Raw genomic sequence first — 22398 nt, 5'->3', positions numbered from 1 at the left:
TAATTTTATTTTTTCGAGATGAATAAAGATATTCGTTATGTTTCACGTATACATTAATGCATAAAAACAAAACTTAAAAAACCCACAAAGACATAAAAGCAAATTCCATACATTTCTTACTTAATACATACTATCAAAAAAGGGGTTGGAGCCACCAACCTCTTTTACAAATACAATTAACCCAACAAACCAACTTAATACTCTACTAAACTTTATATTATAAAAACCGACGTGGTAACATTAACATTCATCATAAACCCTAAAGTCCTAAACTAACCTAAGAGACAAAAGTGGCGGGTGTCATATCAAATGCCTACCGCTGCCAGTAATTTTCATCTGCCATTGCCTTAAAAACACACACAGCAGAACCCCAAACCCAAAACCAAACTCAAAACCAAACTCAAAACCAAACCCAACTCCACATTTTCAAACTCACAAACTAAAAAAGGACTAAAAAAGAAAAAGGAGAAAGAGGACACATTAAAAACAGTGCCCACTCCAACACAACACAACTCCCTAGAAAATGAAGAACAAAATGACTCTGCTCCGTTCTGTTCTGTTCTGTTTTGCTGTTGCCTTTTTTGTTCATTGGAATTGCGACCCACTAAAAGTCTGACCAAAGCTCCACTCAGATGGCGCTACGTTGTTGGATATCACTGTTCGGCCATCGCCGGTGGTCACTTTGAACGATAAGCTTTGTCCATTCAGGTATGAATTGCTCTGCCAATTCTGTCCCCAATTCCTCGACATTGCTTCCCACCCTGTTTTCGACCCTTTAATCCACACACCATGAACATCCCCACCTCCACCGACGTTGGTTACAAGGACTAAATTGAAGTACGAATGGCCATTGATTGTGAATCTAATGCCTCCTTTCTTCTCACAAGATACCCTGCATTGGATATTTGCTCAGTCGCTGTTTCAGTTATAGCTTTTAATTTAACAATATCAGTCAGTACCTTCTGTATGCCACTGGGACAATGCCGGCTTTGAAACGAGCGATTTGTTCGAAGACGGGTTGGGAGAGATCGAAATGGTGTTGGGGAGGGTTACACCAGCCGCCGGCGTTGTTTGGGAGCGCATTGTTTGGTGGACAAAAGTTTGTGGCAGTAACCACAATGGACTTTTGAAGACACCATTTTGGGTCACTTACACATTTGATTTCAAAGCAAGCGCCACAACTCAGTCCATTGTTGAATAAAGCTGTGCTCAGAGCTGCTGTGTTCGTCCCATATCCCTGGCTGTACAGATTTCCATAGCCACAAGCCCCTCCTGCAAAAAGAAAGTCCGTCACAAAAGGCTACGGTTGTGACGTTCAATAAATGCGCAAGTTTTAATCTTTTCACATACCCATTGTACCAGCGGCGTCACCCCCACCGTAGAATGTGGCGTGGGCACTAGTCCAACCACCTCCATTGTGGTTGGTAGGAGCAGAATCACATCCCAAAGATAGAAGAAGACCCACCAAGAGAAGTCCAAGAAACGCCATTTTATCTGCACAAAAAAAGAGTAAGTCTCAGGGAAACAAAGCTAAAACGACTTTGAAAATGTTGGGAATTGGAGAGATGAACGGACCTGTTGGCAGAGTCTAAGAGAGAAAAGGGGGGGGGGGGGGGGGGGGGGGGGGGAAAGGGGTGAATTGGTGAGGGGAAGGGAGGGGGAAGTTGGGAGATATATAGAGAAAAGTGAAGAGGTGAGAAATGGTTGTTTTGGGGAATTGGTTTGCTTTTTAGTTTAGGGAAGGTCACAACAAATAACCGACGTGTGGGGGCAACAAACTGCCATGTCCATACGGTTGCTGACTGTGGTGGGGAATAACAACTTTTTGATGAAACCACGTGGTTTACGAAATCTTGTTGAAGGAGTCTCGCTTTTCCCCCTAGAAATATAGTTTGTTGTTAAGACTTAAAAAGGAATCTCTAATCTTCTAAGAATTTAATAACGTTTAGAAACCCAAAAAGTGCTCTGTTTTTCGCTTTTAATGACAGTTACACTCTGTTAAGCGCCCAGCCATGCTGACCTGATACCCATTCACTTTTGCTTTACTAATGTCTCCTCTTATCTCATTCCCCCCAACATCTTTAGCTCCCTTTATGTTTTCTTTAATATGCATATCTTTAACATGCCCCACAATATTAATCCATCTATGTTGAGGTTTTGTTTGATCTTTGTGGGCTTTCATCCAATTGGTACTTTAATCTCATTTGTGTTTGTTGCTGCTGTTGTGGGTCTCTTTTAGTCTTTCAGCTCGCTTCTTCTAACTTAATCTCTCTTTTCAAGCCGACTTGCATAAGGGATTATCGTTTCTATATGCCCTCTCTCACCTTGGACAACCCTAAACAAAATATCATATCAGAAACATGGATTTTATTTCAAAATCAACCAACACCACTGAAGTAACTGCATGCCTATTTATTTTACTCACAAAGTGAGGAGCCTGAGGAGCCTTAATATGGTAGTATTTATTTATTCTATTTCTACTTTCCTTATCCTGAGGTATTGAAAAGACATTAACAACCCTTTCCTGCTGTTGCCCTTTTTCTATCATTTTCTTGGCTCTGAAGCATTAGCTGCCCTGTTAGTGTGTGTTTAGGCGTGCTCTTTGAATATAGGTTTTAAGCATTGACGCATGGGAAAGCAAAAAGGTGAAGTTTAGTAGCATAGGAATAAGAATCCATTCAAATTTTGAAAAAGAAAAGAAAATGGGTACTAACTATTGTTTGGTTTGTGGAGCCAAAATCAATTTAAAAAGATAGAAAAAAGAAATGTTTGAATTTGGACACCATTATGTTATCTAACTTATTCTTTGTTCCCTTTTTTATTTGCTTTCTAAAAAGTGGTGCATTAGGCTACACCACCACTGATCTTTTGTTGTAAATTTCAACTGTTTTCAACCACATGATGGATTTAGGAATTTTACTGATTTACCCCACCCCCCAAGAAAAAAGAAACTTAGATTGTTGTTGTCCTTATGGCTACGTGAAATACCATTTTTGTTCTCAATTTTAAAACCTCTTTTGAACGAAAATACATTTATTTGATCACTGAGTTTTCAAAATGTATGTTTGTAGCTTGACCGAACCGCACATATCCAAAATTTTCTTTATAAAAAAACTCTATATTCTATATGGGTTGAATGGAAAGGTTTCCATATGAAATGAAACATAGATAGAAAGATGGATGAAAACTTTACAGCCAAAAACTTGAAAAAAGATGAAAGAATTAAATAGTGAGAGGAGAGAGAATGGAAGCAAAGTTTGATAGAAATGTTTTGAAAACACAAATCCATAAAATAAGAAAGAAACCGCTGCCTGTCTGTCTCATCAATGACCCTCGTGAATAAGCAATCAAAAGAATCATTCCCCCTTTCCCCTTCTCCTCCTCTCTTCCTTTTACTTTCTTTCTAAAATAAAATCTCTATTTCTATTTCGTTCCTAATTTTTAAAACTTTTCGTTTTTAGTCTAATTTTAATTTTAAATTTTTTTAATTTCATCTTTAAAATTCAAATTAAAAAATTTATAAATATAGTAAAATTTGTCAAAGTCTATCGGTAACAGATTATCACTAATATACTACAAAAGAGTCTATCAGCAATAGAAGTCTATCACCGATGAATTTTGCTACATCTGAAATTTTTTAAATGTTGCTATATACTTAATTATTATTCTTAAAATTACCACCGATTATAATTACGTCTTAAAAGGTTTCCATTTTCTACTTTTACTTTTAGTAAATACCACATTTTTTTAATATTTAGTAATTAATCGACGAGAATTAGAAGATTAATTTTAAATTTATATTCCCTTAACTATTTTAAAGTGATTAATGGATTTTTTCCACGATGAGTATTTAGTAAAAAAAAAAAAGAAAAAATCAACGTGAGATTAGCTCAACTCAACTCAACTGACATCTATATATATACTCAACAACACGAAATCTTACGTTTAAATCTCCCGTCATAAGTTGTATTACACTACCTATTCAGAAAAAAATAAATAAATAAAATGGTAAGTCATGAAATTTAGCAATCAAACCCAAAAACTCAAATTTCAATAACATTTTAATTATAGGGAGAGAAAACGAAGTTATAAAAAAAAAAAAAGACTAAAAATTTAAAGAACAAAATAAAAAAAGTATAGCATAGGCGTTGTGTCGATTTATGATTGGAAGGGCAAAAGAAATAAAAGAAGAAATATTTGGAATATAGTTTAGAGGAAAGTATGGGGATGTGGAACAAAAACACTTTATGCAAAAACCCTAATTGCTGGTGTTGTTGAATGAGATGAAGAGTTAGCGATGACAAAAGGGTTTGTCGTTTAATATCATTGGAAAGTTGGGAGTATATTGGGAATCACATGGGGCTGATGCAACCATATAGCAAGAGGGAATCAACAAATTCAAACACTTGTTTGTACCTCTTCTTCTTCTTCTTCTCTCTCTCTCTCTTTCCCATTCAAACTCAAAACCCTAATTCTCATGTTTCACTTTCATACATTATATGTTTTTATCTCATTTCAATTTTAAAATAATTTGAGAAACAAAAGAAAAAGCGTAACTTTGTTAATGAATTGGGTTTGGAATTGGTATTGGATTCTATATATTTGTATGAAGAATCCATATCCCTTTGGCCATCCATTTGTCAATCGAATTCCAACTCATTGTCTTCCATTTCAACCTTCGTATCACTAAAAGTTAATTTCCTATTACGTTTTTTTCCTCCATTGTTTTAATTCCCCTTATCTCTTCCTCCATATCTATCATCTTCTTTACCTTTTCTCTCTATATATAAAAAACAATTTCATTAGGAAACAAGGTGTGGTTGGTATCAGTTTTAAGAGTCTTTTGTCATGTGTACTCCAAATATGAATTAGGCAATAATGAATAAATACAAATTTGACATCTAAATTTTCTAAAATACGTAAAATTGAAAGTTTAGAAGTTTAAAGTCTGTCCAATGCAATGCAAAGTTCAAAAAATCTAGAGGATGGTTCCAAGCCTAAAAAGTACTTAAAATGGCATAGGGGAGAATGCGCCCGTCAGTGTCGAAGTTTGAGCCTACTAGCCGAGTCGATTAAAATATACCAATTTGACTAATAATCAAGTTAGGTCTAGACTGACACCCTACAACCTCGAGTGCGGGAAATGTCTTCAACACCATTGTCGTCACAAGTAACCATAGATATGAGCTAAAAGATAGACTTGTAAATAGTTTTATTCTATACCACCCCAAATAGTTAGAATAAGTAATATTCAAACGAGAGACTCAACCTTTAATTTTTGTTATTCTCCGATGAATTAGTCGTTCATATCAACAAGTTAAGCATCAACATGGAGTAGGCTTCACACTACACACAAAGTACTAGGGATTTCTTACTGCATTGGTGCAGCAAGAAAAAATGATAAATTATATAAAAGTTAAAGTGGATGAAAGTGTGGAGTTGGTGAGTGAAAAGAGGAAGGATGAAGTTTGGTGGAGAATTTCATTTTGAAAGTTTGAACTTTGATGCATGCGAGGAATGAGGGAAGAGAAAATGGGTAGGGTCATAAGATGACACGAAGAGGGTTTACTGTTCTTGACTTCTTGCAGTGCAACATTGTATTCTTTTGTTGTTTCTTTTTATACTGTTTTACAGTTAACAATAACACAACATACAGCCTGTAATCTACTGTTCTACACAAACACACTCTTCTTTGTATTTATGTTTTGTTTCAAGAACAACAAATGAAGAATCCAATTTAATATCTCCTGACAAAATAAAAATAAAAGCTCTCATCCATAAAGTTAAAAACCCCTGTTTGATTTACCAATACCTCATTTCAATCAAAGCTGCCATCTGTTATCTCTACCACCTGCATCCCCTCCCCCAATTCCATTTCCCTCCATTACTTTCAAATCTAACTTTTTCAAACTACAACTTTGAACTAGGACCACTTCTTTCTCAACCTCTTATCACATGTTCGTGAGAGTGAAACTTGTCTCAATGGTAATTGGTTTCTATATTTACGATTTGTTTTTTGTAAATTTCGAAGAAAGAAAGGGATAATTGCATTGGATAATAACTTTTAGAAGTTACTTAGAGTTATTTGAGAGAGTTTGGTGGGTAAAAAAAGCTATCATCTTTTGGTTCACCAATAATTAAAGAGATTTGTTAACTTATTATTCCTCTCACATTTCCCACCTTGTTATACGCATCAATTATCCAATTAACTCCTCTATAATAATTATTGATCTAACTCAACTCAACTTTGTAAGTATATTTATAGCAACCTTTATAAAAAGATTTATAAATATGACAAAACCTGTCATGTATTATTCACCGTTCTACTTCACTAACTGATTTTAAAAGTAAAAAAGAGAATCACAAACCTTCAATCTAGAAAGCTTAAGTCTTACCAATTTTTTATAGTCCCAATAAATTCCTTCCCCACTATTTCAGCCCATTAGAGGTCATCAGGCACTTGATATTTGGGCTCTAGGCTTCATATTGGACCGTCCAAATGGGTCGCTGTTCAGTTTGATCAACGGTCAAGATTTTATTTCACTGCCACTTGTCGCCGATTTCCTTCCATATAATACCAGCTTCGTATTGAAAACCCTAACCCAATTTGTCTCAATGCCCTCTCTATTCTATTCTAATGTTAATTTGCTTTTCATTATTTGTTTCAAAGTTGTTTCTCAAGTACTTCCAATACTCTGTGATGGTTTTGAATTTCCTTTTTCTTCGATTTTATTGCTAAACTATGCATTCCAGTTCTATTTTGTAAATCAATTGAGCAAGTGACGATGAAACAGACAGGGACATCAGCACTCACCTTGAGAATGTTGATCAATCGTCTTTTGGGAATCTCTCTGATGCTCACTTAACCCAACTTTCCATTCTTTTTTATGAACCAAAAACTTGAGAATTTTAACCAAAAAAATGATGATAATACAAGATTTTCACTACCTCTGAGGCAAATTCTTCACAAGAACTGATATTTTCTTGTGTTTTTCTGGATTGTTTCTGCTGTTTTACTAAAACTGTCACATTCCCATCAGCTACAGAATCCCAAGTGTTTCAATATTATATACACAGAATGATTTATGTTGTAATAAATTAAGAACGTAAATGGATGATTCCCAAAAACCTCTTATTTCTTTCCAGCTTCTTCCAACTCTCTAAGTCCTCCAACCTTTTGTTCAATCTCCTCTATCAGCTCCTCCCTCCATAGGTCTGCTCTTGCTGCTTCTTCAATGTCTTCTTGCTGCAATATCAGACATTTACAGACACGAGACCTTAAAAATTGGTGCCATTGTTAATGATATTAAGTTCTGTAAAAATCCACCTTTTCATAGACCCAATGTCCTGTTCCATCTCCTCCATCTTTCCTGTACACCTCTGAGTCATAATATGGATCCTAAAACCATAATCTTGTTCAGTACTCAACAATTTGACTCAACCCAAATAGATTGAATTTGGAGAAATTGTACCTTCATGGAGCCAAAGAACAAACAACCCCAACATGTGAACATGATGTAAAGACTGTCTGACATTAAAAAATGGTTTAAAGTATTAAAATGATGAACTTTTCCATTCCAATAGCCTAATTTTCTGCCTATTTAACTGATGTAGAGAAATTTAAGTATAATCAAACACTTACAGACATTCTTTATAGCTTCATCACTAAGATGCACTATGGATTTGTGGGTAACAAGGTCTCTTTGGCCATCCAAATGATCAACTAGAACTGCCATCAATTGCCAATCGGGGAAGGCATTCACTTTGCTTAGAGATCCCCTTTTTGGCTTTGCAACTTTAGGCTATTTATTGAACAAAAGCACCCGAACTTCTTTATATTGAATTTATCAATCAATTTTATTTTCATTCTAGTGGAAATCAGAGGAACTTACCAGTTCTTGATGACTGAAACCTCCAGAGTTTGAAAGCTGCAACAATAATAATCTAATGGTCAAATTGAGGACGTTAAAAATGAATGGAATTTTGAGGCAAAAAGAAAAAAGACAATTCTTTACCAGTTTTGAATGTGGGATGAGAGCTGATTTGGGGTGGAGATTTGAGCTATGCAGAGTTGGTTTGATAATGCTGAAGCCTGCAATAGCCTTAGCCATTGTTGTAGAAGAAAAGATAGAAACAGATAACTATTACCTGGGGTTGGTTTTGGAATCTTATTGAGCATGAAGAAGAAAGAAAGGATAAGGGAACCATTTCCATCCACCCTTCTGTGTTCGGACTAAACTAACACTTCAATAAACTATGATAAAGATTTTGATTGAGTTATGCTTAAATATGTCTATATGTTTTCCAAAAATGGCCTATTAGCTCAGTTGGTTAGAGCGTCGTGCTAATAACGCGAAGGTCGCAGGTTCGAAACCTGCATGGGCCAATATTTTTAAACTTTTTGCAATTTTGAATGGCCTATTTATTGAGTTAAAATAATCATGACTTTTAATAATCAAAATGGCCTTTTAGCTCAGTTGGTTAGAGCGTCGTGCTAATAACGCGAAGGTCGCAGGTTCGAGACCTGCATGGGCCAATTTTATTATTTTAGAGTTGTTTTTTAAAACTCAACGACATGTCTTTGTGTTTACTTCTCCCTTCCCACCGACAACTGAACCTAACTAGCTCAGTTGGTTAGAGCGTCGTGCTAATAACGCGAAGGTTAGAGTTGTATTTCACCAGTCTCATGTATTTGTATTTCACCCCTTCATTCTACACTATTCCCAAATCCCCTTGTGGGTTTGACCACGGCTTGGTTTTGAACTTCGGATTTCTTTTCACTTTAATGTATGCCGCATATTATGTTGTTTTTGATAAGAGAGCTGGGTCCATGGCTGCTTTGCTTTGTTTCGTTTGTTGGGTTGGAGCAAGCTACATCGCTAATAAACTTGGTTATTCTCAGACTTGGAAGGTAATCAATCCCCCTCTCTCTTTAACTTGATTTCTGGGTTCTGTGTTTTTCAAGTAAATTGGTTTGTTTCCTATAGCTTACAGCATTTGGATAGCTAATCCTCTTGTTAATAATTTTCATAATCGATCATTTGTTGAGTGGATTGAAATTCCCTTGATGGGTTTGCGTGTAAATGGGATTAGTGGCAAGTGATGGAAACAGCTAAATCTGATATTATCTGATTGTAATACGGTTGATGTGTTAAAGTTTGATACCTCAAAAGTTTTTGTTTGTTGTAAATTTATTTCATATTTATTGTATATCAGGTTGTACTGGCAGCTCAGTTGTTCTGTTGGACCAATCAGTTTATAGGCCATGGAGTATTTGAGGTAGACACGTTACTTCATCCAAAGTAAATTGATTCCATCTCTTCTTGATTCTTAACCCTCTTCATTTAATCTCTCCTCTGTTTTATAGAAACGAGCACCGGCTTTGTTAGATAATCTTGCACAAGCTTTTTTAATGGCTCCGTTCTTTGTAGTTTTAGAGGTACTCTTTCTCTGGGTCCTCCCCTATTATGAGAGTTGTTAGTGGTGTGGAAAATGAAGCAACCCTGTTGTTTCTGATTGTTTTTGGTTGCAGGTTCTTCAAAGTTTATTCAAATATGAACCATATCCGGGGTTTAGTGCGAGTGTGCAAGCAAAGATAAAAGCAGATATAAGAGAATGGAAAGAAAAGAAGGAAAAGTTGTCATGATTTGTATTGGCTAGACTTCAAAACAACCCTGCCTTGGATTTCCCCTTGTAAAAATAGTGTGGAAACTAACTACTTCAGTTGAAAAACCTTTCTATGATATTATTAAACATGTTTCTGCTTTTCAACCTTGAGTTGCCATTCTACTATGATGTAAAACAGAATACATTAAAAGAATTAGGAGGACAAAGGTGTGAAGACTTACGTGTTAAATAAGAACTCCAAATGAATGGACACTGAAAATTTAGATATAACTTTCATTCCTTTCTGCATTATTACAATGGATTGATTTCCAAATAACTATTACCTGGCTCTGGTTTCTCCACTCCTTTCTGTTGCATTGATTTTCTGGTCTTTATCATTTCATTCCATTGACCAGAACTTGCGTACATATTTGCAAGAAGAACATAATCACTACTATGATCTGGCTCTATCTCTAGCACATGGCTACTTACTCTCTCCCCGAGTTTAACGTTTCCATGCATCTGACAGGCTGCGAGCAATGTTCTCCATATGACAGCATTGCACTCCATTGGCATGCTCTTTATTAGCTGATAAGCTTCTTCTACAAATCCAGCTCGTCCCAGAATATCCACCATGGATCCATAATGCTTAAGTGTGGGTTGGATATTGAAGTGTTTGGTCATAAGATCAAAATACCTCCTCCCTTCCTCCACCTTCCCTCCATGATTACAAGCACACAATACTGCCAAGAAAGTAACAGCATCAGGAGTCTCCACCTTCTCGGTTAACATGTTTGAGAAGAGTGTCAGTGCATCCTCTGCATCACCATGTGTTGCTAATCCCATGATCATTGTGTTCCATGTTACTACGTTCTTGCCGCTCATTGCGTTAAACATCTCGCGGGCGTAATCAACCGCTCCACATTTGGCGTACATGTCGATCAACGAATTGAAAACAGCTGTAGTTTTTCCCCTATCGTTACTGTTGACATGGGAATGAATCCACCTCCCAAAGTCCAGTGCACCCAATGCAGAACATGCTGAAACCGTCACAACCAGTGTGGCTTCGTCTGGCTCTACGCCACTCTGCAACATTTGAAGAAACAAGTCAAGTGCTTCGTTGTACATTCCACAAGAGACATGACAGTCAATTACGGCATTCCAAGCCACTAAATCTGTTTTGGGCAATTCATCAAACAGGTTTCGTGCTATATTGACGTCTTTTAACCTGCCATACATATGTATAAGCGTGTTCCTCACATACACATGAGAATCAAGGCCAAGTTTCAGAATATTAACATGCAACTGTTTCCCCAACATAATTGAACCCAACTGCCCGGTAATCTTCAGCAAGAAAGAAAAAGTGAAATTATCTGCCTCTATTCCCTTCTCTAACATCCTCTTGTAGAACTCAAACGCCATTAGCAGTTTCCTAATCCTTCCAAATCCCCTGATCATTGTATTCCAAAGAAACCCATCTGGGTTTTCGATTCTGTCAAAAACATCAACAGCGTAATTCATGTCTCCATGATCCGAAACCGCACAAAAATCAATGAGTTTGCCAATAACAAAGAGATTCTGATCGAAACCCAATCGAATAATACGGGCATGGAGTTGATTCAAGTGTTTCAAAGTGGAACATTGCTTGAAAAGAAACATTAAATTTTGCTCCTTAGCAAAATAGCCGCCGTTGGGTATTGTATCAGTGGCTGTTTTTGGACCCGAATTCCAAATGAACCTGGGAACAACCAACTGAAATTTTGAAAATTTGATCTTACCATGGGAACACAGAGAGAGTGCCAAGTTCAATTTTCTCCCGTTGATAAGGATCATAACGATTTTGTTCAATCCAAAACCTCAATCTAACGCTAGCCGATTCCAGCGCGCAACTAAAATTCTTCCTTCCGTCAGCACATGAGTTTTACTTCATTTGTCTTTAGACACATCGGTTCGGCCGAAATTGCTTTACTAAAGGAAATTATAAAAAATAAAACATTTAACAAAATACCTAATTACTATTCTGTTGTAAAATTGAGAAAATATAATAATATAATTAGGAAATTCAAAAATAAAGAAAATGATAAACTAAATTTGGAAATAAAAAAAAAAAAAAAAGAAAAGAATTAGAAAGAAAGGGGAGAATTATGAATTTTAGACCAATCTTCCTTAGTTTTTTTCTTACCAATTAATTGTGTCCTTAGACCCACGAATGCAACTTTTTATAGGCTATTTGATAGATAGAATGTGGCATAACTTAGACACCGTATGGTTACTTGACATATGGGTGAAATAATTAGCCTTATTACTTGACACATAGATGAAAGAGATGATCTTTATTTAGACATTGAAGTGTTTATAAAAATAAGACAAATGACATGTACATCAATTTTCTCCATCTTTATATATAATTTTTTTTCAAACATAAATGAGAAAATTAATTTCAATCAAGGAATACATTTTTTTTTTTGGATTTTTCTGTTTTAATTTGTGGCAGAAATTTGAATGGAACATTAAAAAACTTACTGTAGAGTATGTAATTTCACTCTCCGATTTTTCAAACATGAAGATCTAATTCAGATTTGATTTCAGTAGCACTATAGTTATTGGTCAGTTTTCTGTTGTATTCTTTTTTTCAGTCACCTTTCTCCTTCTGATTTAAAGGTATTACATTTTAAATAAATACATGTATAAGAATAGTATCCCACGTCAGCTTTCTATTAGTCTAAAATCAAATTTCATAAATTTAAATTTAAAGAACCAACAGTTATCAAACTCGATCTCAGTTGACCTAAGTGCAACTTTTAGAAAAGAAAAAGAAATCACAGTATGTTTTCTATTAAACTATTGAATATGAAGTTGTACACTTTAAGTTGCTTATGCTACTCAATCGACTTGCATAATTCGATATCAATTTAGAGCTCATAAGGTCATTTCTCACTTACAATAACCACTTGCTTCATCCAAGAGGTCTTCTTCGTCGTCTTTACTTAGATCACCGATAAACTCACATACAAACAGTCAACACCTTATAAATCAGCTTTCCAATAACCAAGTCGAATTCAAGAGAAGACTACTGGTGTTCACTAAAGATTTATGGCCAACAAACACCCAAAGTGGAACATGTTCTAACTTGAGGAACAGAAGATGTTGGAAAGGAGACGATTAATCAAACGCACTATGAGAAATTGGTTGAAGAAATGCCATCATATCATAGAAGTGAACTCCTGGCCTAAAATCTCGTTCTTCCACAAACAAACTTTAAATAGTAATTGCTAAAATTCAGCATCACGTCACAAAAAAGTCAAAATTTCAACATAATAAATTTAGCTCTTTGATGCCAACTTTTCCTTCGCCTTCTGAATCTTCAATACCTTCTTGACAATCTTCTGCTCTTCCACCAAAAAGGCCCGGATGATCCTATCCCAAACCAAATAAAGATTAGCACAATACCTTACTATCATAAATATAATCAAACAGATGAAAGAACAAGTGATGAGAAATAGTGAGAAGCCAACCTCTCCCTCACAGCACTGCCAGATAAAACACCACCATACGCACGATTCACGGTCCTCCGGTTCCTAGCTAGTCTAGACCTCTTATATTCAGCTGGCCTCAAGTGAGGAATCTAAAATCATCACAAACTTAAACAGATTAACTTGATGCAATCAGGACTGAACCATCTTCACCCAAAGATAGGAACATAAATTCCGAGTTTATGTCAGATTATCACAAATGAACGAAAATACTATATACCGCACTTCTAAAAACCAACTTACATTTAGAAGACTATCATTTAGTTCAAAAAACAGCCAACGAACTGTAAATGCAAGTGGTCTACCAACATATAAACAATGAATGTAATGATGAAAAAAAATTACATGCGTGCATCAACCAATCTACAATGAATGAATTCAGTATAGATACACATGTTGGTGTGGTGCAAAAGTGAGTATATACGTATTTGCAAAATAGAAAACCGAATAATTATTCACAACTTTTGGAGCAAAGACCTAAGGTAATGCAGCTATCTTATCTTAACATATAAAATGAAAGCATATTTTGCAGGGGTGTCATTAGGATGAAGTTTAGAAGAGTGAAGATTTGAACTTTCTGAATCAACTTAATATACGGTTCTATAGGTTCTTGAATGCATTTCTTTACAGAAAAATAAATCTGAATCAAGTTTAGGTCAATGAAGAATCCTTCCAACCATTAAGGAGAAGTAATATAGATTTATCCTTCTGTGTAAAAATATTATATTCAAACAAAGGTATAGAGCAGTATATTATGGTTATAAGATCACTGCAGCCTGTGAAGTCTGTCATTCATTAAGCTCGATGATAATATTTCAGTTACTAATGAGGCAAGTGGAACAGCAGCTAATCGAGATTCCTTTAATAACAACTTAATCAGAAACCATTTCGCCATAGTTATTCATTACAAACGGAAACAAAAACTATAAATGAACTCAGTAAGGGGAGACCAATTTTTTCTCTAATGCACACAAATGCGGCAACTAACAAACTTTCTGCATCAGTTTTTATTTCATCTTTCCTTATCAACAAAACAAGTTTTAAAGCTATTTACCGCAAAGATCTAGACTACAAAGAGATAACATAACCATCATAAACAAATCAAAATATAAATAAGATCAAGTGATAAAAGAAACAGATAAGAGTAATCAAATACATACCCCCTGAATCCTTTTGCCGGTAACCGGACATTTGGGTCCGCTGGCTCTTTTCTTGGTAGTCTGATACACGAGCTTCCCACCTAAACACAAAATAGAGAAAGGTGATAAGAACAGAATCAATAAATTCGAAAGCCGATTGATTGACATTGAAGTTCATAAATACTTGATAGAATAGCTATGGGAAGGAAACCGAGAGTTTACCGGGGGTTTTGACAACACGGTGCTGGTTAGACTTGGTAGCATAGCTATGGCGCTTGCGGTATGTAAGACGCTGAACCATCTCGAATGCTGCTGCAGAGACAATATTGAAGGAGGGGATAAAAACAACAAGACGACTAGGTATGGCAACGAACGACGCGACAGTGAGGAGGAATGAAGAGGGGACTGCCAAATGGAGTTGGGAACTTGGGAGGGAGGGAGGATCACGTTTGATAAAACCAAAAAGTAATATTAGGGTTTTTCCTTGATGATAGATCGATAGTGATAGGGCTTAGGAGTTAGTTTGGGCTGGAGTTGGGCCTTGGGCCTATAATAGCTCTCATAAATCTTTTGTTATAATAATAATAATATATAAATAAATATTTATAAATCCATCCGACCTAGAAATGTCCATTTAACTCGAGAGATCAAGATTTTATTGGTACCCGTTCTAAATGAGGTAGGGAATCTTCGAATATACAGTAAATGAGGAAGGAAGTGGAAATTATTTTTTTTCCATTGACATTTCGGATCAAGGTTGGGGAACATTTTCCAACCCCAACCTCGTTCCAATCTCTCGTCTCGAAAGAAAAAATACATATACATACATACATATACAAGAAAAAGAAAAACAAAAGTGAGAATATTTCCCCGCAAAATCTACGTCCGATTTTCCGTGGAAAAATTCGTGGGGATGAGAAATGGGACAGGGGCAGGGATAGTGAGTGGCATCCTGTCTCCGCCTTGCCTTGTGGACATCTCTAATTGTGGGTGATGCAACTGGTCAAATATGAGAAATATGAAGAAAGATGGAGTGTCACGTGAGAAACATGAAGAAGAAGACATCTGCATAATCTAACGAATACAAGGATGATTCCATAATTTACGAAAAGTGATGGACTTTTTTTGTTAGATGAAAGGTAAATAGTTTTAAATATCGTTATATATTTGTAAATGGACTTCTTTTAACCTCTACAACATAAACTCCATTGGTTGAACAAAAATGTTAAAACCTTTTGACTATATGTTATATTAGGGAAGTTGGTGTACTTAACAAACACATAATAATCCAATCTTCTCTTTGCTTTTGATATGAATATCTAAAACTATTTTACCAAAAGACAAATGAATATAGCCAATAAAATTTCAATATTTGCTTCGTTAATATATTATTATCATATCTAATCCTTTTAATTAATCACATTGCTCATGCCTTTGCATACAATAGATTATCTTTTTTGACAATTTACATCTTGCTTAATATATAATAATTGGTTTGTGTTTAAACACAAAGTTTGACAAGTAATAATAATAATTAAAAAAAAAGTAATCTTTAATACACAATTACTACATATATACACACATATACCCATATACATATAATGTTGGGTCGGTTAGCTATATTTATTTTTAAAAAAAAAAATCTCGAGAATTTCAAAAGGATAAAAGATGTGATTATTTAATATATTTATCCCTAAATATTATCGAAGTCTCATAAAACTTTAAATAACACTCATCGATAATTGTAGCGGGATAAGAAGATATATTATTTGTAACCAAAAAACAAGAACACGAGTGATTGGGTCAAGGATGCCTCCAAGCGTTACATTTCGATGTTTCGTATTTATGATCCTAATCATACTCGTACATAAAAGAATATGCTACTTTGCATGTAATAACCACCTTGATTAAAATAATTGTGACGAATGATAAAATTGAAATTATGAGAGATTGTAAGGGGTAAAATGGGGATGTAAATATTCTTCCATGATTGTCCCTTTTAATATAAGGATTGATAGAACTATATATATATATATATCTACACATTATGCTTGATGCTTATTAATTTTATCCTAGCTTTTTTATGCAAGAAAAATATGATATATAACAACAACTTAAAGTTTATAGATTAAAAGTAAACATCTAAGATACAATAATAATGGCTTTGTTTATATGTTTGTGTGTGTGGTTTATATGTAAAAAAAAAAAAAGAAGCAAAAGTAACACTTATAATATTTTAAATTTGAAACAAATTTTGGTCTTGTCAAAGAAATCACATCTTAAGTTAGGCAATGTTTGAAACAAATGATTCAATCTGTGTGACAATAATTGATATTTAAAACAAAATCATATGGATCAGATAATGTAAATTATATCTATGCTAATTGAAAAGGAAAAGTTGACTATGGCCTAATTTTAATATGTTCTTTCTTTTTGTTAAGCTTTATTTTGATCCAACCATTTTGTGCCATTTGCCTTGTTCCCTTCCAAGTTTGCATGCTTGAAAACCATCAAACATTATGTGCCAGCGCCTAACTTCTTAATTAGTTTTAATCCTAATTTTATCCTAATTCAATTTTTGATTAAGCTTTAGGTGATAACGAAAGGTTATTAATTTCTTAAATTATAAAAGATTTCAAATCAAATGATAAAGGGGAGATAAAATAGTTTACATAATAATTAATTTTTTATAATAGTGAGTGTCTCTTTAAAGAAAATGAAATATTTTAGTAACGTTTTGGTCGGGTTTGTCAAGGTGGTACGGAAACAATTCGATCAAGATGGATTATGTATTATCTTGCATGAAAAATCTTGCATCAGTGTGTTGCATTTGTTGTGTACAGTCGAATACACTTTGAATTAGTATTTAAACAAAATAGATAGAGAACGACGATACAAAGTATGGTTTAGTGAAACGTGAATGGCGTGCATGTATATAAGTTATCTTTGTTTGCATTCAAACGACGTGATGGTGTAGGTTGTCGTTTTTCTCTCCACGTAACCTTTTAAATTATTTGATACTTCCAAATAAAAGAGAAGTATACTTAGAATTGGGAAGGGAAAAAAAACTGTGGAGCATGGTAGATCCGAACTTTGACCTTCCAAATTTCTCCAACATATGCTATGCATTATTTTCCCCCACTCGTGTGCACCGGATTTGATATTCACACCCACACCATTAAACTTCATTCAATATTTTTTCTATATATACTTTCTAATGGTATGATCAAGATTCAAGTATCTCTAATTTCGTAAAAGAGAATTTCATCTTAGGTCCTCCTCGCTCCTTCGATCTAACAAATACATTGTTGAAGTAGAAGTTGACGACCTACAAGAGTACTGGTAGTACTTGTTTGATATTGTGTTTAGTACACTTTGATGTCTAAGATATATATAGCATGGAGTATTTGGCTTACCTAAGCACAATGAGAATTGGTTATCCCTCGTCGGTTGATGGTGCAATGCTATTTATAAGGCTCACACCTTCTAACTTTTGCTAACACATATGTGCAATTTAATAGTGTTAGAGTAGGCGTGAACCCTTGAGGTTGCAAAGCGCTAGTGGCTAGCTCGACTTAACCACATCCCTCTTGATCAACCAAGGCTTGAGAATTTAACTTCTTCTTTCAAAAAATACAAATAATCAACTACTGTTTCGTGCTCGACTTTGATCATGGATTTGAATCACTGTTAGTTAATTACGTGGAAATAAACAATAACAATCCTAATAAACTTTCCATAACATTGATATATTTCAATTTTCTTGAATAAAAAACAATAATAATTGAAATTTTAAATAAACATTATTTTGAAAAATCAAACCAATTTCTTTGACCTTTTACCTTTAACTATTTACTAAAAATATGATACAAAAATGAGAGCTCGTGTGCTTTGAAAATGATATTTGACTTGATCTATTTATGATTTTATCCCCACATTGCTAACATTCATCATTTGTCAGTAAATTGGGCACCTATTTGTTTGACATTTGCAACAAATAATTAATAATTAACAAACGAAAACTAAACACAACCACACGTATAAACCTATGTAATTATCGACAATTATTGATGTTTATTAACAAAATAGCACCGGGAATTTGAACGCACATACATGTGATATTTCTAATCGACATAACAAGCGATTTGATATATTTTATAATTGTTATTTTTAAAGTGTAATAATAGGTAATTTTTCTATAATTTAAAGATAATTTTAGATTAATGTTTAACAAAGTTGGTTTGATGATTTAATTCTAACACGGACCTACCATGATAGTGTTTGGAATTTTTGAAAAAATCATAAAAATAGGTTGATGGGTTTGAATAAATATTTTTGTACTTTACTATATTATCATATAAAGTTTGAAATAATTCAGCTACCATATAGTTTTTTTTTCCCCTTTAATTAAGATGATCTTTTTTTTTTCAATTGGCTAAATTTCATCCAACCTAGTAGCCCTAAGGGCGGCCTATGATATAGATCATTGAAAAATATCATATTCTTTTTCTTGCTATTATTAATCATATCAATTTTATTAATTAAAATGTTTAATGTTATAAATCCTTTTATAATAATGGTGTGATTAGGCATTGTTTCAAGTGGGTTTCTGTTAATTATTTTAAAATTTTTGAAATTAGCTCAAACTTATTGCTCAAAATTTCAATAGTCCATTTTTATCATTTCCATATTGGTACATTATTCTACTTAATATGAAAACAAACAAGTTTATTATTTTTTTAAAATATATATTTAGCTTAATTGAATTAGTTAGGGGTCTAGGGTTTTAGTAAAAAAAAATTAATAAAAATAGGTGATTTTTTTTTTTTGGTGAATAAAATACAATTCAAGGATGACTTGCAAGGTAAATTCTATTATAATTAAAGTAAAGTTTGAAAAGCATATAAAAGACCAAAGTAGCTTATATCACATATAGACTCGGTTGAAATTTTTAACACTATGGATCATAATAATGTTAAAGAAACCTATATCGAAAAAATATATATATTTGGACCATAAGATCATCTCCGAATCATATTTATTGTCGAACAGTGCAATTATAATGTTACCAAGCTTTTTCATACTACATTCGTTCCTTATTTGTCATGATATTAACATTTGAAAATAATCTAAAAACACGAAAAAATTAATAAACCATTTAAGAACATGTCGAATTACGTGATATTTTGCCTCGAATGTCTTTGCTTTTCTTTTGTTCTAATCTAAGAATAAGTAGGTCAACTCTATTGATTAATTATTTAAAACAAAATCAAGCTTAATTCATCTATTTAAGAGAGTATAGAAATCCACGAAATTACTGACATGTCCATTTGAAATGAGCTGTCTTTATGAAGGAAGAAAGAAGAAAGAACAATTAGGACAAAAAATAATGAATAAAATTATTATCAAGGAGTGAGTTGTCTTTTTTCCTTAGTCAAATTGGTTAATCATGAGATCTTTTTTTTTTTTTTTTGGAATAATCAGTAAATCATGAAATGAAAATTGAAGATTAAATCTTCAAAATTACTCAAATTTTCGATATATTGTAATAAAGTTGAAGGTTCAATTTTAATATTTTTACAAGTTTAAGATCGGGTAGAGTTTGGTAATGTAATTACAACTATTACTACACATCCTCGGACGTTGGTCGTGGATCAACCTATGGTCACTAATTATGTGAGAATCAATTTATCTGAATTGGGTTTTGAGTTAACGCGGAAATTCAAATATATATATATATATATAAAGAAGAAAACGCAATGGAAAGGGTGGTTTTGGCAAAAGGGTCAAAAAAGAAGAAAAAAATGAAAAAGGCTTAAAACTAACATCAGCAAGAGTTGCCTTACAAACCACGTTTCTCTTGCTCTTAAAAACCCACTATTTAGGGCTCTTCTGTTTCACATTCTGCCTTTTTTTTTTTTTTTTTTTTTTTCTTTTTGGGTTTCTCCCCATAACACAATATCCATCTTTCACTTCTCTTTTCTTTTCTTTTTCCTCAAAACCCTTTTTTCTTAACCGTTTCTTTCTCTTTTCCCTTTTTCTCTCTTATTAAAACTCGTTTTAAAGCTGTGTATCTTCTCACAAATTCCTATACATCTATTCATCTCTTTCTAAAAACCTTAACTTTTAAAGCATGGCTGCTGCTGCTGCTGCTGCTGTTGTTAATAAACAAGATCATTTGGAATTGCCCCCTGGTTTTCGATTTCATCCAACTGATGAAGAACTCATTTCTCATTACTTGTTTGAGAAAGTTATGGATAGTAGTTTCTGCTGCAGAGCAATTGGTGATGTTGATCTTAACAAATCCGAGCCTTGGGATTTGCCTTGTAAGTAATTATAATTAACCTCAACCTCTCTGTTTTGTTTTTCGAATTTCTCTCTTGATGTTTCTTTCTTGTTTTGTGTTGAATATTTGATGATTTGGGGTTTTCAGGGAAGGCGAAAATGGGAGAAAAAGAGTGGTATTTTTTTTGTGTTAGAGATAGAAAATACCCAACTGGATTGAGGACGAACAGAGCAACTGAAGCTGGGTACTGGAAAGCTACTGGAAAAGATAAAGACATTTATAGAGGAAAATCTCTTGTGGGTATGAAGAAAACTTTGGTTTTTTATAGAGGAAGAGCTCCAAAAGGTGAAAAATCTGATTGGGTTATGCATGAATATCGATTAGAGGGTAAACTCTCTGCTTTAAACCTCCCAAAAACTGCCAAGGTATGAATTCAATGGATCGTTGTAACTTTTGTTTGTGGCTCTTTTTTCGTCTTCTTCTTTAATTCCTATGTTTTTCTTTTTCTTATGCAGAATGAGTGGGTGATTTGTAGAGTATTTCAGAAGAATTCAAGTGGGAAAAAAGTGGATATTTCTGGGATATCGAAATTGGGTCCTTTTGGGAATGAATTTAGCCATTCAATTCTTCCTCCATTAACAGATTCATTACCATTTAATGGAGAAACCAAACGCCCTGTTGTTCAATTGGCTAATAACAATAACGTGCCCTGCTTCTCCATCGCCATAGATTCTCAAACAAAACTCGAACCAATGGCTTCTTCTTACAACAACAATACTTCTTTATTCTCTGCAATCCCCAATCCAATCGATTCATTTCCTAGAAACCCACATTCAAACTCAATGTATTCCCCTCCAAATCATACCTTCTCCCCCCTTCCTCCTCCAAATCTCCAATTCACAAACTCTCTCCTTTTACAAGACCAACAATCTCTCCTCCGAGCTTTGATTCAGAACGTCAATGGCGGAAACACACTCAAAACAGAGAGAGAAAAAATCAGTATCTCCCAAGAAACCTGCCTCACCACCGATGTCAACAACGAAATTTCATCCGTTTTTCCAAATCTTGAAATGGGTCGAAGGCCGCCGTTTGATACTTCCCAAGAACCTCCACCGGGTCCCATGGCACCGATCGACCTCGACGGGTTCTGGAATTACTGAAATTAACACATCAGCCAGATGAAGCTGAAGAATTAAAAAAAAAATTATATATATATATACACACACACACACACATATAATAAATGGGAATTTTGGGATTTGGTTTAGTTATAGAATGTGGGTGTTTATTTGTCTAGATTATCAAAGAATCAAAGTAAATGTGTGGAAATTAAGGTCAATTAATATTAGAATTGTATGAAGAGAGAAGGTGGGGTTGGTTTTGTGTTGAAATTATGATTGGAAGATATTTGGGAAAGAAAAATGAAAATGAAGACTTGAAAGAATAGGATTGATTCAGTCGGTGGATAACTAATCTACTCTTTGTTTAATAATATTTCTTTCTGTCCTTTGGGATTTGGCTCTTCCTTCACCCTCACCCCACCCCACCCCACCATTCTCTTTCATTTTTCCCAATTAAAATGTAATTAATTTCTTTCAAATGATAGGAACATGAAACGTGACAATTTTGTTTCTATACTAATTTTCAAATCATTGATCTTCAAACCTCGTCGTTTCCGTTGTAGATTCGGCTTTTCTTGATTTCACTTTGAAATTAAAAGAAGGGAAAAAAGAAAATCAGAATGAGACGTGAAGATGTGAAAATGGTGGATGGGATAAAAATTAAAAAAATGCGGTGTCCATCTACGATTATCAATTGGTTGTGTGTTTTCTCA

At 34.1% G+C, this 22398-nt stretch overlaps 6 protein-coding genes and 3 non-coding genes across 9 annotated transcripts; 5 read left to right on the top strand and 4 right to left on the bottom strand.

Moving 5' to 3' along the window:
* Positions 1–90: 90 nt before the first annotated feature.
* On the bottom strand, positions 91–1998 carry LOC103494000 (expansin-A1-like). The gene is made up of 3 exons (XM_051081084.1): positions 1351–1998; positions 960–1272; positions 91–892 (listed from the first exon to the last, which is right to left on the bottom strand). Exons 1-3 carry the CDS (start codon positions 1487–1489, stop codon positions 586–588), a joined length of 759 nt encoding a protein of 252 aa, XP_050937041.1. The 5' UTR covers positions 1490–1998; the 3' UTR covers positions 91–585.
* Positions 1999–6772: 4774 nt separating this feature from the next.
* LOC127148340 (small nucleolar RNA R44/J54/Z268 family) lies at positions 6773–6861 on the top strand. Its single transcript, XR_007819215.1, has one exon. It is a non-coding gene; the product is annotated as a small nucleolar RNA R44/J54/Z268 family (small nucleolar RNA).
* A 61-nt stretch (positions 6862–6922) lies between these two features.
* On the bottom strand, positions 6923–8241 carry LOC103494001 (photosynthetic NDH subunit of subcomplex B 4, chloroplastic). The gene is made up of 6 exons (XM_008454991.3): positions 8016–8241; positions 7893–7928; positions 7643–7802; positions 7473–7528; positions 7328–7399; positions 6923–7246 (listed from the first exon to the last, which is right to left on the bottom strand). Exons 1-6 carry the CDS (start codon positions 8109–8111, stop codon positions 7133–7135), a joined length of 534 nt encoding a protein of 177 aa, XP_008453213.1. The 5' UTR covers positions 8112–8241; the 3' UTR covers positions 6923–7132.
* Positions 8242–8312: 71 nt separating this feature from the next.
* TRNAI-AAU (transfer RNA isoleucine (anticodon AAU)) lies at positions 8313–8386 on the top strand. Its single transcript has one exon. It is a non-coding gene; the product is annotated as a tRNA-Ile (tRNA).
* Positions 8387–8441: 55 nt separating this feature from the next.
* Positions 8442–9771, top strand: LOC103494003 (2-hydroxy-palmitic acid dioxygenase mpo1). Its single transcript, XM_008454994.3, has 5 exons — positions 8442–8476; positions 8662–8911; positions 9217–9279; positions 9368–9439; positions 9533–9771. The coding sequence occupies exons 1-5, from the start codon at positions 8442–8444 to the stop codon at positions 9644–9646; spliced, it is 534 nt and encodes a 177-aa protein (XP_008453216.2). The 3' UTR covers positions 9647–9771.
* On the top strand, positions 8463–8536 carry TRNAI-AAU (transfer RNA isoleucine (anticodon AAU)). The gene has a single exon. It is a non-coding gene; the product is annotated as a tRNA-Ile (tRNA).
* Positions 9772–9875: 104 nt separating the features above from the next.
* Positions 9876–11582, bottom strand: LOC103494002 (pentatricopeptide repeat-containing protein At1g59720, chloroplastic/mitochondrial). The gene has a single exon (XM_008454993.3). It carries the CDS (start codon positions 11437–11439, stop codon positions 9919–9921), a length of 1521 nt encoding a protein of 506 aa, XP_008453215.2. The 5' UTR covers positions 11440–11582; the 3' UTR covers positions 9876–9918.
* Positions 11583–12791: 1209 nt separating this feature from the next.
* Positions 12792–14783, bottom strand: LOC103494004 (60S ribosomal protein L34). Its single transcript, XM_008454995.3, has 4 exons — positions 14501–14783; positions 14300–14379; positions 13122–13231; positions 12792–13023 (listed from the first exon to the last, which is right to left on the bottom strand). The coding sequence occupies exons 1-4, from the start codon at positions 14577–14579 to the stop codon at positions 12930–12932; spliced, it is 363 nt and encodes a 120-aa protein (XP_008453217.1). The 5' UTR covers positions 14580–14783; the 3' UTR covers positions 12792–12929.
* A 5282-nt stretch (positions 14784–20065) lies between these two features.
* Positions 20066–22071, top strand: LOC103494005 (NAC domain-containing protein 100-like). The gene is made up of 3 exons (XM_008454996.3): positions 20066–20604; positions 20712–20989; positions 21080–22071. Exons 1-3 carry the CDS (start codon positions 20412–20414, stop codon positions 21722–21724), a joined length of 1116 nt encoding a protein of 371 aa, XP_008453218.2. The 5' UTR covers positions 20066–20411; the 3' UTR covers positions 21725–22071.
* Positions 22072–22398: the final 327 nt, after the last annotated feature.

The sequence above is a fragment of the Cucumis melo genome, chromosome 2 (genome assembly GCF_025177605.1).
Source record: "Cucumis melo cultivar AY chromosome 2, USDA_Cmelo_AY_1.0, whole genome shotgun sequence".
In the NCBI taxonomy this organism is placed as follows: domain Eukaryota; kingdom Viridiplantae; phylum Streptophyta; class Magnoliopsida; order Cucurbitales; family Cucurbitaceae; genus Cucumis; species Cucumis melo.
This window is presented reverse-complemented; position numbering and strand designations above follow the sequence as displayed.